This window comes from Scaptodrosophila lebanonensis, unplaced genomic scaffold, assembly GCF_003285725.1.
Source record: "Scaptodrosophila lebanonensis strain 11010-0011.00,11010-0021.00 unplaced genomic scaffold, SlebRS2 tig00000024-arrow-pilon, whole genome shotgun sequence".
NCBI lineage: Eukaryota > Metazoa > Arthropoda > Insecta > Diptera > Drosophilidae > Scaptodrosophila > Scaptodrosophila lebanonensis.
This window is the reverse complement of record NW_022060538.1, coordinates 7,366,202-7,381,781: the sequence shown is the minus strand read 5'-3', so window position 1 is coordinate 7,381,781 and position 15,580 is coordinate 7,366,202. Positions and strand designations below refer to the sequence as shown.

At 43.6% G+C, this 15,580-nt stretch overlaps 1 protein-coding gene across 1 annotated transcript; it reads right to left on the bottom strand.

The window, feature by feature from the left end:
• Positions 1-1,528: 1,528 nt before the first annotated feature.
• LOC115622039 (cadherin-89D) lies at positions 1,529-9,758 on the bottom strand. Its single transcript, XM_030515907.1, has 13 exons — positions 9,590-9,758; positions 8,996-9,333; positions 8,221-8,930; positions 7,196-8,156; positions 6,971-7,134; positions 4,894-6,901; positions 3,702-4,831; positions 3,563-3,631; positions 3,243-3,497; positions 2,542-2,832; positions 2,301-2,459; positions 1,910-2,137; positions 1,529-1,853 (listed from the first exon to the last, which is right to left on the bottom strand). Exons 1-13 carry the CDS (start codon positions 9,756-9,758, stop codon positions 1,529-1,531), a joined length of 6,807 nt encoding a protein of 2,268 aa, XP_030371767.1.
• Between the last annotated feature and the right edge of the window lie 5,822 nt (positions 9,759-15,580).

Here is a 15,580-nt window from a genome sequence, read left to right as displayed (position 1 = left end):
TGAGAGTTTGCAGTTGAGTATCAAAGAGAAGAGAGGGAACTAAAGAGGGCGACAAAAAGTCAACGACTTTGTGTTTGTTTAGATTTGTATATGGAAGTGTACTATATAGTATACTATATAATACTATATATAAGTAAACAATTTTCAAATGCAAGCCCCTTGTGTGGCTGATAAAGCTGGGAGAGCAAGTGTGCCAATATCAGATAAGATACGAATACGACATTATAAATCACTTTTATTGTTCAAATGTGTGTTGTTTTGTTTTGGGAGGCCCAACTACATACGTATTGTACCTCCTGCAGCGAATTTGTTGTTCTATAAAACGGGGCTACATTTTACTACCAAGATTTTTTATAAGTTTCCCTTGAATATAGTTTTATAAAAGGTATTTATGATTTACCTTTCCAGATGGTGCTCTAAGCAGTCAGACATCATTATACAATTTAAAAATGAAACTAACTTAATCTAACAAGCACCCAAAGTTAATCAAACTGTCAGCAACATTTTTAAAGCGTGGTTGAGCTCATATTTCTTGGTTAGTAAAAAACTGGAAGGGCTTTTTTTAATGATGTCATAAAATAACTTTCGTGACAATATTGTAGAAATGTTCGCAGAAAAGAAGAATTATTGTTCTACATAGCTTTTAATTGACGTTAATTAATAAATAGCGACTATAGAACTTAAATAATTTCCAAGATACTATCCACCTCGGGTGGAACAAAAACTAAAAATAAACTTAAAAGCAAGCTACATCACTCATTCCCATCACAGCTTCATGATAATGTTCACGTGTTCACATACTTGTAGTTGATATTTTAGGAACTTGTTTGTGAAAACATTGGTTAGGTTAGGTTGAGATGGCTGGTGGTGCCATATAATCTCCTTGGTTATCATTGGTCCGCTTTTAAACATCCGGTATTATTCACGAATTGACCTAATTTCCCGATCTCCTGTTTTGGCTTTTCTGTAAAAAGGGTTGCCCCAGAGCCTGAGAGCGCTGGGTGCTTTTCAATAACAAAGCATCCTCAGCTTAACAGATATTATATTAACAGAAAATTTTCACGACACATGTCAAATTATTGAAAATCTGTTTTTAATATTCGGAGGTGGATGTCAACCTTCATTACGATATTATATATCGAGCACTCCTATGCCATATTTGAGTTTCTTAAACCAATTATAAGGAATGTTTCTATATAAAGCAATCAGCCCATCTGGAGTGTTACGAGCTTATCAAAACCGAGTTGCTTAATCGAGGGCTAGAGCTTTTCTCGATGTGTCGTACTTTTGATTTTAGATCATATGGAAATGTCAATAGATTGTACCTTAATGGCAAGCAGGCCACGCCTGACCACCACGCCTGAATTTGACCGACTTACCTAGAAATGTGTAAGAGCTGCGATAAAAATATCAACATACTATACACCTACTGGATATACATATTTTATTGCACTTGGTTGCATGAGTATTCTTATGAGTAAACAGCTTTAACTATAGCCTACAAACTAAACATTGCACTTGGTTTACATTAAAACAAAGAATTCGATTTGCTAAACTCGAGAGGTCGCCGGAACGACTGCTCCAGATTGTGTAGTCGCTCCTCCAGATCGTTCATGGAGTTGCGAAGAATATGACCACGAGGGCGCAGTGAAATCAGCGGAGAGTTCTGCATAAGGTCGTCCTTGACTCCGGAGAATGAGTGACGCACGCAGGATGAACGCTTCTCGAACTTTGTGTTCTGATAATCGTGGCGTTGATGATGATGTCCATGCTGGCGATGCTCGCATGCGCCACTTCGACAGTTGAGTGCCACCAAGGGTTCGTCGGTCTTCAGTGAATCTTCGTAGGTATCGCTTTTGAGGAGGAGTTAGAAGAATAGTGCCTGTTATCGAGATGCTAATTGGTTTACCTGCTGTCAGTGGCTCCAAGGAGCCCTGGAGTTCCTCCGACTTGCGGACGTAGCTCCATGTGTGCCTTGGCATGTCGAGGACAAAGCATCTCTGAGTTGACTGCCCGCTTGGAGCTATGCTGAAAGGAGTCCGGTGAGGTTTCGTATAATTCGCGACTGCTTAGAAACTCGACGCCCGAGTCCTGACCCGCCGAGTGAAGGGAGAACAGAGAGGTCTCGTAGTTATTGCTAAAAAGTAAGGGCTTATCATTTGCTTCTGCGAAAGAATGGATCGTATATCCCAACGAAAACTCAACTTTCTCTCTATAAAGTGTTCTTTTTTGGGTAAAGTGCTTGAGCTAATCGAAAGTTCGGTTTTTGTTTAGGAACATTGAAAATAACTGCTGCTTACAGATTGCTAACAGGTTGGCAGGCATTATACTTAAGCACAAACGGCGTGCTGCCCCCATCTGGATCCAGACGAGAGCCACCACTGCCACTCGCTGCCGCCGCAGCCTTGGCAATGGACTTGGGCAGCGGCACATCAATGTATTCACGCTGCCGTTGCTGTCTATAGAATGGCAGACGAGCGATGAGCAAGAGCAAACAAGTTTTTGTTAGTAATATTCTCCGTTTGCCCCTCTGCTACTTACTCGTTCAGGTACTGATGATGCTGCTGCTGCGTGGCCAGCGCCTGTTGCTGATGATGATGATGCAACTGCTGTTCCAGTTTCTCAGTGGCCGTGGCCGTGGATTGCGTTTGCGCTGAGGAGCAAACCGATTCGGGCATGAAGGCACTCGTTGGTCGTGTACCGCCCTTGCCGCAGCGTTGCGTATGCCGCTGGCGTTGTCTCCGCTGCTGGCGACAAGTCGAATTGATGCCGGCTATCGTATAGGTGAGACCGGCCTCCGAGGCAGGAATGTTACGTTGCGCACAAAGACCACTGAAAGACAGAAATGAAAGAAGATTGACGACTTGGTTAGGGTCATTGGATTTGATGTGATTGTGCCCAGGTTGTCACCAGGCGCACTTGATGGCTGCCAACTGATTGGACTGCTCTTTGGCTGTCAGCTTGTCGTGTGTTGAGCTGTTCTTTTTTTTACAGTTAGAATTTTTTTGAGCCTGAGATTGAACGGGAAACGTGCGCCTAATTGGAACAGGTTTGATTGCTGCATTGCAAGGTGGAATGAGCAAAGAGAACAACAGAAACTTCAGCACGACAAGAACAACAACCAAAAAGCAATTGACTTCTTGTAGATTTATTAAGACTTAAGGCGATTGTTAGTCTACGTATGGCTATCATTATATTCATCCTTTTACTAAACCGAACAGTAAGCAGTCTAACGGGTTTACCGTTTCTTTTGCAGGCATAGGTAACAGCAGGCGGCCATAATGGCACCCACGCTACAGAGTGTGAGAAGCACAACGGTGACAAATTCCAGGCCGCCCACAAAATTGGGCGCCGTGGCGTGTGTAGGCCTTGGTAATTGGCCAAACTCGGCTAGTTCGATAATTCGTGGCATCGACTTGGAGCTATCCAATGGCTGTCCTACTTGTTGCTGCTGCTGATGTAGTTGCAAGGCGTCCAGCTGTAGGCCGGCCAGCGAACTGAGAACAAGGTGAAGGCATGTTTTTAACAAATTGACAGTTTTCGGTTAATAGGGGCAACTTACTCTTGCAATTGCTCCATTTCCATAATGGAATTCGTATGTGGATCTACAGCATAAATGTAGGCATTGGTGCTGCGGTTAGAATATTAAATAACTGTTAGTCTAAAGGGGACGAATTTGGAATGCGAATGGGTTAACTTACGCAGCTTCCAGGCCACCGGAATGTGGCTCTAAGAGGCGCACACGAACATCCTTTGCTATTGCGGAGCTCAATGCCTCCATCAGTGCCTCGATGCGTCGTTCGACTTCTACTGGCTTGCCAGCCACTACAATGCGCACCTGCTTGGCCTCGTCTATAATATAAACGAAGACATTGACAATCCCGCTGCGGCCATCGTCGGCACCCATTCTATCGGTGGCCTTCACATCAAATCCGTAGATGCGCTCATCCATGGAAACATCGGACAACAGGCGAATGTTCCCCGTGAGCTCATCTATGCCAAAGAGCCGCGTTGGCTCGTTGAGGAGACGGTAACGTATTTCGGCATTCAGACCCTCGTCCGCGTCTGTAGCCACAACACGTGTTACCGGATATCCAAAGGTTGCACTTCGGGGTACCACTGCTATGATTGGTTGCCCATTGCCTCGAAACTTCGGTGCGTTATCATTCTCATCAACAATGTGCACAAGAATTCGGCACTCGTTGGGTGCCAGGCCATCAACCCTCTCATCTACGACGGGATAAGCTACTCGGACATAGTTGCGCGCCTCTCGACTCACACGATCTGCGCGTATACGCAGCTGGTAGCGTGCAATGTGCTCTCGATCGAAAGGCTTCAAAGCATAGAGTAGCATATTTTTGGCATCGTATTCAAAAGGTGGGTGCGCATCTGTCTCGTCCAGACCCTCCTCCAGCCAGAGAGACCAACGAAAGTTTTCTGAATTCAAGCCCACCGTCAGATTCAGACGCATGACCTCAGTAGGCGCCTCGTTGTTCTCCGGCAGTTGTACTTCGTAATAGGTATGTTGAAAGATGGTCACATTTGGGGCTGGTTCAATTTTCATTGGTGGTGTAGGCTCTGTTACTGTTTGGCCTTGCAAATTGACGAGCACAACAGCTGTTGAGGAGAGGGCTGGACTACCCAGATCCGAAGCAATAACACTAACATTCAAATGTTCGTAGTCATTGTAGCCCCGAATGTTTGCGACTGTTGTAATAGTGCCGTCACGTGAGTCTATTTGAAAGACTGGTGCATGTAGTTCTTGATGCAGAATGGAGTAGAGCACCAGACCATTCCCATTACCTACATAATCCTTGTCTATGGCCGTTACCTATAACCATAAAGAATAAGATATTGGAGAGTGATATCATTACATACACAAAATCTACATACCTGCTTCACGAACATGCCTGGCTTGGTGCTACGATCTAGGTAAGCTTTATACACCGGAATCATTAGCGTTCGGTCTGGTAGATCAGCGATGTATTTCGCGGCTTTGGTCTGATCGTCATAGCCAATAAACTCGGGCTTGTTGTCGTTTATGTCGAGGACATTCACTTCAACATCAACGGCACTAGACATGCGTTGTAGCGGTGGCGCATTATCGGTAGCTATGACCTGGAAGCTATATTTGGAGCGCAGTTCGCGATCCAATTGTCCTTTAATCTTCAGCACACCCGATGACGGCTTCACTGTGAACGGTACATCGCGATCACTCAGCGTATAAGTAATATTAGCATTGTCGCCAAAGTCAAGATCAACGGCCACTACCTGACCGAGAACACTGTCCTTATACTCGCCCTCGGCAGTGTCGAAACTGTACCAAGACTTCTTAAAGGCCGGGGCATGATTGTTTACATCCATGACTGTAAGCCGAAGACAAGTTGTATCCTTTAAGCCGTCAATGTCGGTGGCACTGAGATTTAACCACACTTCAATGTTAGCCGCCAGTGGATGGTTGACTGATAGTTCACCAGTCAGCTTGTCCATGTTGAAGTGCTTTACCCCAAAGATTTTGGGCAAGTGGGACATGCCGACGGATCGCTCTACATGTTCGTTCAACAGTTCATAGTGCAGCTGTGCGTTCTTGCCAAAGTCGTCATCGCTGGCCGTCACCTGTAAGAGCTTCGTGCCCACGGGCGTGTCTTCGTAGATGGCGAAGAGTGGACACTTAAGTAGCGGCGGAGGTTTTGTGAGCATAGAACGGGCTACACGACGTCGAGACTTGGCGCGTGTCTTGTGAAGTGCTTGCACGGCTCCACCCTCTGTGTGGAGACGTGGCGAGCCCGGTATGTGATAAGGTGGAGGCGCCAACATCATGGTTGCCGCCGCTGTAGGCGCTGTCATGCCATTCGAACTCTCCACGAAGTAAATTTCCATGTCTGTAGTATACTCGCGTATCTCAACCTTTGACTCCTTGAATACGGAGATTCGCTCAAAAATGGGCGCATTGTCATTAACATCTGCTACTAAAATAGTTAGATGTGCATAGCCAGACAGTCCACCATTATCAGCCGCTATAATTTTTAAATTGTACAACTGATCCTTCTCCCTGTCGAGACCACGCTTGCCAGTGTATGTAATACGAAAGTAAGGACCCGAACTCAATTTGAAGTTCGACTGCATGAAGGAGGTGTGCAACTCTTGGTACTTGAACTCGTCGTTCCACTGATCAGTGAGATTAAAAATATTAAATGCACCTGTGCTGGGCAGCAGCTTGTGATGACTGGCGTTACCCACCGCCGTACTCCCATTGAAGTACTCTATGGAAAATTGATCGCTGTAGTCACCTTGCAGCAATACTCGGAACTCGGCATTTGCTCCCTCGTCAGCGTCAGTGATGTGAACGGCTTGATTCATGGACAGTTCCGTTCCTACAGCGCAATTCTCGTTTATTAGACCAACATAGGTGAGCCCATTGAACTTTGGCGCATTGTCGTTGACATCGTCCACTTTTATGTTTACCTGGTAAATGCCAGCTCCACTTATCAGTCCGGTGTTGTACTCTACAATGACGGTGAGTTCGTAGCTGTCCTTCTGCTCGCGATCCAGTCCGGTCAGTGTGAGCAATGTGCCATCCTCGGTAATTGAAATTTTATTAACAACCTCCTGTTGATTGGCTATTATGTAACGCAGCTTGAGATTGGTGTCGCCAATCAGACGACGTGGTAGACGCCGTGGTAGACGCCGTTTGGCCTTGGAGCTCTGCTGACGCTGACTTCGGCCAGTATTGCGGAATCGACTGCCCAAGGTTAGATTCCCAATGCCAGTAGTAAGCTCTCGGAAACTTCCAAGCTCGTTGTTGACCACATTAAGGCCGTTCTTGTAGAGAAGCTGGCCAATTATTCCGCCCACGATATTTTCTTCAATGTGAAAATTTATAATGTTCATATTGATCTCCCTGTATACGAGTAAAAATAAATATTAGTCGGTTAAATAAAAAAAAAACAGAAAATCGAACTATACGTACTCTATAACTGGTCTTAGGGGCACCTTCTGCTCCGGCTTTGTTACAATATGTATGGTAACATTGGTTATAAGTACACCTTCATCGGTTAGCTCTGGACCAGCTGCTGTTGTGAGCGGTTGCGAGCTTCGTGACACAATCAAGGGTTGACTGGAGTTGGCAAAAAGCTGCAAGAATTTGGGAAGATTTGAGTTAGCCAATAAAGTGACTACTCCGGTGAATACTTACATAATTAGCTACAGCTTCAAAGTTGTATACTTTTCTGTTAAAGTCGGACAATTCGCGTATAATTGTGATTATTCCCGACCGCTCTTCGATGGCAAATGGAACGCCCTCGGAGTAGGTGTGCAAAAGATCATACATGATCTCCTCCTCACCATCATAGATCAGTGTAGTGCGTACCTGCCCCACTGAAGTACCAAGCGGTGTGTTGGCGCCAACCCAAAACTCGTACGGTGCACCCACAAAATCTATAGCTTGATCGTCAATTGTGGCATAAACTTCAATGGTAATGACAGCCAACGAGAAGCGGCGCTCGGATGGATTCGTGGGCTGATCGCTGGCTTCTACAAAGACGGCTATGCGACCGCGTCGCAGTGGACCACCCACAAAGATGGACCCATTTTTGTTGTCCAAGCGAAAAGGTATATATCCGCTGCCCTTAGGTCGCTGTAGCTCGTATAATAACTGCCCATTGGGCCCCTCATCAGGATCATGTGCAGCCACCTGACCAATTTTATAGCCCACAGCAGCTGTTATGGGCACCTTGAATTCGTACAAATTGCCGCTCTCAAATTTGGGCGTATTATCGTTGGTGTCCAGCAAAGTGATCTCAACATGTACTAGACTGGGACCTGGTTTCTTCAGGTGCTTATCATCCAAGTAGGAGGGATTACGCTCAATTGCTTCCACAGTCAGTTGTATGGACTTCCGCTGCTCGCGATCTAGCAAACGATCATCTCTGACAGTTATCCAGCCGGTTCGTGAATCTATACGAAATGCCCCAATGGCGTCTTTGCTTTCCACTAGATTGTAAAGGAACTCGGAGTTCTCGCCCTGATCGCGATCAACAGCATTCACCTGGAGCACACTAAACCCCGAAGGCAAATTCTCCACAATGGAAATATTGTAGAAATCTGCCTCGAACTCAGGAACATTATCGTTCAGATCGAGCACTTCCACTTCAATGCTGGTCGGAAGAATAAAAATAAAGTAATGTTAAATAATAAGCTGAAGGCTAACGAGTAATTTACCGTGCCAACGCCTTCTTGAGGGGATTATCCTTTTGCCTTGCTTCCAGCTGCAGGACAAATGTATTTCCCGGCAGACTTTCTTCCTCCAGATCGATCTCCTTCTGCAAATACATAACGCCATTGTTTGGATTTACTCGAAACAACTGCCGCTCATTGCCCGATATGATGTCGTAAACAAGCGAGGCGTTAAGTGAGTCCTGATCAAAGGCCATTATCGGTGGGGCGAAGTAGAGTGGAATGCGCAGAGGCATGCCAGTCATTGGATAGAACTCATTGATTTTTGTCCGATAAACTCCCTCAGTGAACTTTGGCGGCAGATCGTCTACATCTCGTACATTGATCGTAATTGTAGTGTTTGCCTGATTAGCTGGCGTGCCACGATCCCAGGCAAAAATTGGTAACCTAAACTGTCTGATGCCATTGTCAAAGTCCAGCTCACGCTTTAAAATGAGCAATGGGCGATGTGGGCTTTTGAGGGCAAAAAATGGACTGCCATCATCCGACAGCTGTTCCGGTACGGTTGACATACTGAAATGGATCTCTGAGTTCGGAGTGTTTGGTTTGTCGCGATCAAAGGCCTGTACACCCTCAAAGATGATGCTATCGGTTGAGGTATTCTCGTCCACATCCACCACATAGGGCGTATTGAGAAATTCAGGTGCATTGTCGTTGACATCCTCTATGTAGACGGTTATTGAGAGATAGCTACCCTGTGTGTGACCAAGAAAGAAAGTGTAAGTGGTTTGTCTGTGCTTTGTCTAAGCCAACTAGTTACCTCTTCTAGCTTCTCGTTTTTTCCAGCGCAAAGTATGCGAAACTTGAGTAGATTCCGCGGCACATCGCGATCCACTAGACGCTCCAGCGAACGGGCCAAGCTAACTATCAAGGTGGTGCCATTGTGCTCCGTTAGATTGAAATACTTGTGATCGCCGCTGGCATCGGCGGCCCTTAGGGACACAGCGGAGCGTGGGTAGGCCTGCAATCGTAGTATTTCCTTGCCCACATCGGCGTCTTCACGCAGACGTATAAAGCGCACACCCTCGCTTTCCGCTGCCACGCCATCCAGCGTGTGAAAAGCACAGGCAGGTGAGGATGGCGATGATGATGTTGTTGCTAAATTTGGAGCAGAGTAGAGCAACGATTAGACGCAATGACTATTAAGGAAAACTAAGGCCGGCCAGCCCCTCGAAAAATCCCATAAGAGACGTTGACAAATCACACGACTGCATTTGGTCATGCAAATTGCAGCGCTGAGAACCAAAACGGAAAAGCTGTTGGAGAAACATCCGTAACCACAAACACGAATAGGAAACAACCGTCTTGGGTAGGCGAAGGGAAAGAAGGTGTCAGAGTGGCTGCCTTTGCGCACGCGTGACGCAGTCGTTGACGGCGCCAAGTGGCAATTGCAGCCAAAAACTTTCTACGTTTGTCGCGTGCCTGGGCTGGCTGGCGGCACGAAGTGGAGCGGCGGGGCAAGCTGCGATTTTCATGTGCAGTTGCAACACTTTTCCACATGCATTCAGCTGTCGCCCTACCATCTTGGGGCCTGCAATCAGCACCAACGACGACTGACGCGCCAGCTCTTGCGAATTTGCAACGTGTATTTTATTTATTAAAGTTTTGCTTCCCACCCTCATGACATAATTAACCATTTTTTATGCCACGTTCAGAGCTCTGCAGCGCCGCAGCTCTGCAGTTTTGGCCAAATGCGTTCCGAGTGACAAGACGACAGCCTTAGAGACCAAGACGTTGGTACAGCTGCCCGTTGCTACGAATGCCTCACTGGCAGACTTGCTGACTTGCTGACTTTCTGACATTTTTTCGGAAGATCTTGTACCGCGAGAAATTATCATTGTTGTTTGTCGTTTTAGTAGTTGTTGAGATTGCTGTTGCTTTTATTGTTATTGTGGTTGTTGTTATTATTGTTGTTGTTGTTGTTGTCACTGCCACACCGGCACTCGAGTGAAATCTTTGCCAACGTCCACGTCGCCTGTTGTTGTCTACAATTTTCATAGGCAATGCTTGTTTATTGTCTTATTTGTGACTTAGTTTTATTTAAGTTTTTTTTTTGCGATTGCCGTTGTAATTTAACTTTTGAGTTTCTATTTGTTTACTTGCAGTTTCTAACCCAATTTGCTGTGAACAGATTGCTGGGGATACACATATGTATGTATGTTTGTTTGTTTGTTTGTACGCAACTCGGAATTATGCGGAAAATGCGAATTTTTTTACAATTGCAGGGTAAGTGTGTAATGAAATGCAAATAGCATTGTCATATAAAGAGATTGTTCTTGAGGTTCGTGAGAGAAAACAAAATAATTTGTACCAACTATACCTAGTTACCCTCTGGCCCAACTAAGTTGAAAGATAGATAAGCGGACTGCTAGACAAGGCATGTTCCTTATTCCAACAGGAGTCATCAAGAATGCTGGATCATCGTCTGTGTGAAGTGCATTGAATACGACTCCTTAAGTTAACATAATATTTCATTCACATTATAAGTATTATTTTTTGGTTTCCTGATTTCTTCAACGAACATTGTCTGGATGCATGTGGCATTTGAATTTAATGCATTAAATGGTTATTTTTTTGGATAAAAACGAAATCTATTCTCTCGATAATCCTCGATAAATCCGTAGTGTATTGGACCATCTACTAATTACTTCAGTTGTGGGATTACTTCTTTAAAGATGTGGATAATTATCTATTGGATAAAATGAAATATAACTATGCCTCTTGCATACTATGACAAGGCAATCCCTACATTTTAGCACAATATTCTATTCGATCTAATTTCTGTGCGAACTGCTCAGCCATCAAAAAACCCTTAAAACTGGCATGCGGCCTTCTAACGGGGGCTCTGAGAGGTGCTCGCCTTTGACGAGGGTCTGCCTAACTTCACGTGACGAAAACTAAATAGTTTTAACCGTCCAATCTTGATACATTTTTGCAATGGCCGATAAAGAAAAATTTCTCAAATTTTATTGCATACTTTTAGGTTTGTTTCTTAAACCTTTGTTTTTTTTTTTTTTTTTTTTTTTTTTTTTTTTTACATATATACAATTTATTAAACTAGTTTTCTACTACCAATATGGCAGCTTAAGCTAGTTGAAAGTTAGGGAATACAAAAGTTGTCTATAGTAAGCATCTATAGGACGCACTTATATCTATGTACATATATACAATATTTACAATGTTTTACATGAAAAATGATTATATTTTATGATATATACTATGTATTTTATACAAGGGCTCTTGTGGGGAGATCCTTTGGATGGCACTTCTTCAGTCTTCTCTTCTTAGGTTTGGACAGGAGCCGCCTCGCTAGTGCGTTGGGGTGACTGCCGAGTCGCTTCTCGTAATTGCTTGCGTGCATTTGAATGACATCGCCAACCTTGGGGACACATAAGTCTCTTTCGATGTCCCTAGTGCGCATATACCAGGGAGCGTTGCATATTTTTCTAAGTATTTTAGCTTGCGCAACTCTTATTTTGTTTAGGTTTGAAGCAGCGGCAATGCCATAAATTGGTAGCGCATACTTCCATATTGGACTTAATATGGACTTGTATACTGTCACCTTACTGTGCAGGGACAGCTTGTTGCATGGTGCAAGCAGCCATGCCATCTTTCCGGCTTTCGCCATGACCGATCGCTTCACCATTGTTGTATGCTTGCTGAAGTTGAGTCTTCTGTCCAGAATTACACCAAGATATTTGTGCGAATTTGTATGACTGAGCGTGGACCCCAACATTGTGATATCTCCGCATGACGACGGCCTTGTTGTAAATGTGACATTCGCACACTTGCTGGCGTTGATACCAATGTTCCAATTCAGAGCCCACTTCTCGAAACTACTTACATACTGCTGTAAGGCTTCCGAAGCTACATCGATATCTCTGCTTCTGGTAAGCACCGCAGTGTCGTCTGCGTAAGTAGCTAAAACCTTTGTTTAAAATGAATTGTTTCAATAGAAAATTGCTTTCTATCATATTTCTCTGCTGCGCTCTTAAGCCTGAAAAGAAGAGTCAGGAAAGAATATGCAAGAACTGGAGATACTCGCATTCATCAAATCTACAAAAGACTGTCCAATCGACTGCAAAAAGAGCTTGCTAAAATCAGACAAGGCAGAATTGATGACATATTGGAAAGTGCTGGTCCAGATGCATCATTTAATTACTCGCTCTGGAAGCTTACGAGGCGATTTAAGAGGCTGGTCATCCCTAAGACTCCAATTAAGGATCCTACAGGTGGATGGAGCTACTCCAGTCAGCAGAAAGCTGAAATCTTTGCAAACAGCCTAGAGGAAAGATTTAAGCCTTTTGACTTTACAACAGCAGATAGGCGAAGGGTAGTCGAGCTTAGGCTGGAGATGCCATTCCAAATGGCCTTGCCTGCAAGCCCAGTTACACTTCAAGAAGTGGTACAGCAGATAAAAAATCTAAAGGTAAAAAAAGCGCCTGGAGAAGACCTTTTAGACAACAGGACGCTGAAACTGCTCCCCACAAGGGCTCTGCTGTATATTGTCTTGCTCATGAATAACATACTCAGGCTGAGGCACTTTCCAAACTGCTGGAAAATGGCGCTAATTACGATGATTCCAAAGCCAGAGAAACAGCATACTGAAGTAGATGGATATAGGCCGATTAGTCTGCTACCTGCCCTCGGGAAGATGATGGAACGCGTGATTCTGGACCGGATTCTCCAGCTCGAAGCCGTGGCGCGCAGAATTCCAAAATGGCAATTTGGTTTTCGAAGAAGTCACGGAACACCGGAACAGCTCCACCGTGTGGTCAACTTCGCCCTGGAAGCCATGGAGCAAAAGATGTACTCAGTGGCTGTGTTTATGGATATTAAACAAGCTTTTGATAGAGTGTGGCATGATGGTCTCCTCTGCAAATTGAAAGGCATGCTAACTCCTCAATTGTTTCAACTCATCGAAAGCTTTCTAAGGGACAGAAGCTTCAGAGTTGCTGTTGATGGAGTGAAATCCACGAGGCGCTCAATTTGTGCAGGAGTGCCCCAAGGCAGTGTTCTCGGTCCTACCCTGTATACATTATTTACTGCTGATATGCCTGCACCGCAAGAGATCATTGGAGTATACGAGGATGACGCACTAATAGCTACTTACGCAGACGACACTGCGGTGCTTACCAGAAGCAGAGATATCGATGTAGCTTCGGAAGCCTTACAGCAGTATGTAAGTAGTTTCGAGAAGTGGGCTCTGAATTGGAACATTGGTATCAACGCCAGCAAGTGTGCGAATGTCACATTTACAACAAGGCCGTCGTCATGCGGAGATATCACAATGTTGGGGTCCACGCTCAGTCATACAAATTCGCACAAATATCTTGGTGTAATTCTGGACAGAAGACTCAACTTCAGCAAGCATACAACAATGGTCAAGCGATCGGTCATGGCGAAAGCCGGAAAGATGGCATGGCTGCTTGCACCATGCAACAAGCTGTCCCTGCACAGTAAGGTGACAGTATATAAGTCCATATTAAGTCCAATATGGAAGTATGCGCTACCAATTTATGGCATTGCCGCTGCTTCAAACCTAAACAAAATAAGAGTTGCGCAAGCTAAAATACTCAGAAAAATATGCAACGCTCCCTGGTATATGCGCACTAGGGACATCGAAAGAGACTTATGTGTCCCCAAGGTTGGCGATGTCATTCAAATGCACGCAAGCAATTACGAGAAGCGACTCGGCAGTCACCCCAACGCACTAGCGAGGCGGCTCCTGTCCAAACCTAAGAAGAGAAGACTGAAGAAGTGCCATCCAAAGGATCTCCCCACAAGAGCCCTTGTATAAAATACATAGTATATATCATAAAATATAATCATTTTTCATGTAAAACATTGTAAATATTGTATATATGTACATAGATATAAGTGCGTCCTATAGATGCTTACTATAGACAACTTTTGTATTCCCTAACTTTCAACTAGCTTAAGCTGCCATATTGGTAGTAGAAAACTAGTTTAATAAATTGTATATATGTAAAAAAAAAAAAAAAAATCATATTTCTCTTTATTGAAAATTTTTTTTGCACATTATATTATATTTAAAAGTTTAAAAAGTATTTAAATGAAATTTAAAAGATAAACGCATTTGCTTTTTAAATGTTGAAAATCGTCTTCTTTACCTGAATATTGAACACAGTACATATGTACTTTAGGATAGATTGAATAAACCGAAAAAACGAACAACAAAAAATGAAGAAATTTCAATAAATACATATAAATAAAGTAAATTTTAAAAAGCTTTTTCTTTATAATCGTTGTTTATAATGAAACAGTTACTGGAAATTAAAAAAGAAAGTTGTTAAAATGGGACTTAAGTAGTATTGACTAGTGTGTAGTTCTTATCTTAGACATAGGGATAGGGACATAGACATTATGGGGCCGAAGTTGAAATAAGTTGGTCCTTAGCGTTGCCGGGTTTTGAAAGACCAGTTAGAAAACGCTTCGAGAAAGTCAGCAGTGTGCCTGGATAGCAATAAGATGGTCGAGCATTTTGACCATTTCGGGCTCTTTGCATTTTCTACAAGTGCCTTTCGTTATTACACAAAGCTTCTTGGTTCTTGGGTGATTGCCAAGCAGTGTCATACCTGTTAGTAGGCCGGTTTTAAGTCTGTAAGATGGTAACTAAGATTTTATCGATTTAGTACGCTCTTGTGTTGGTTGATTGGTGATAGTCTTAAATCCTTTTCCACTGACTGCGTCTTATGGTGAATATTTCCGCCTGCAAGAAGCTAAAGTAATTGGGCAACTTTTATGACTGCTTCAGTGCAGTATCTAGGCGGTATAATACGCCTCTAGTTCTAGTCTCATCCTGCGGCTCTGGCTCAGTTCTGTGCGCCAGTCAACTAATTCCATTAGTGTAGGTTTGTATTTGAAGTTGGATTGCGGAGCTGAGTAGTCCGTACTACTGTTTAACTCCCAAATACATTGTATGCTGTGTTTTTTGGCTTTGCAATGCTCGTGAGAAAGTAGCAGTCACAATAATATTGCACAACTTCTGTACTGATAAATGGCAGTAAAGTTTTTGTATTTGCACTAAAATTCACAACCAGGTACAGCAGAATCTGATAGTGGATAGCTGATGATGTTTTGCTTATTTCCATAATTTTAAAAAACGTGCTATTTATTAGAATATTTTATTTATTTTTTTAAATTTATCTGAGTACTATATTGTTTTATATTTCATTTGAGGCTTTAAAGCTATGGTCAGACAGCCAAATAATTTGAATTTTACTTCATTATTTTATTTAACAGTTAGAAAAGTCAAAAAAATTCGAATATCTAGAGTATTCTTAATCACAGTCCACCGTGTTTCTGTTGAATCGCTCCCAGC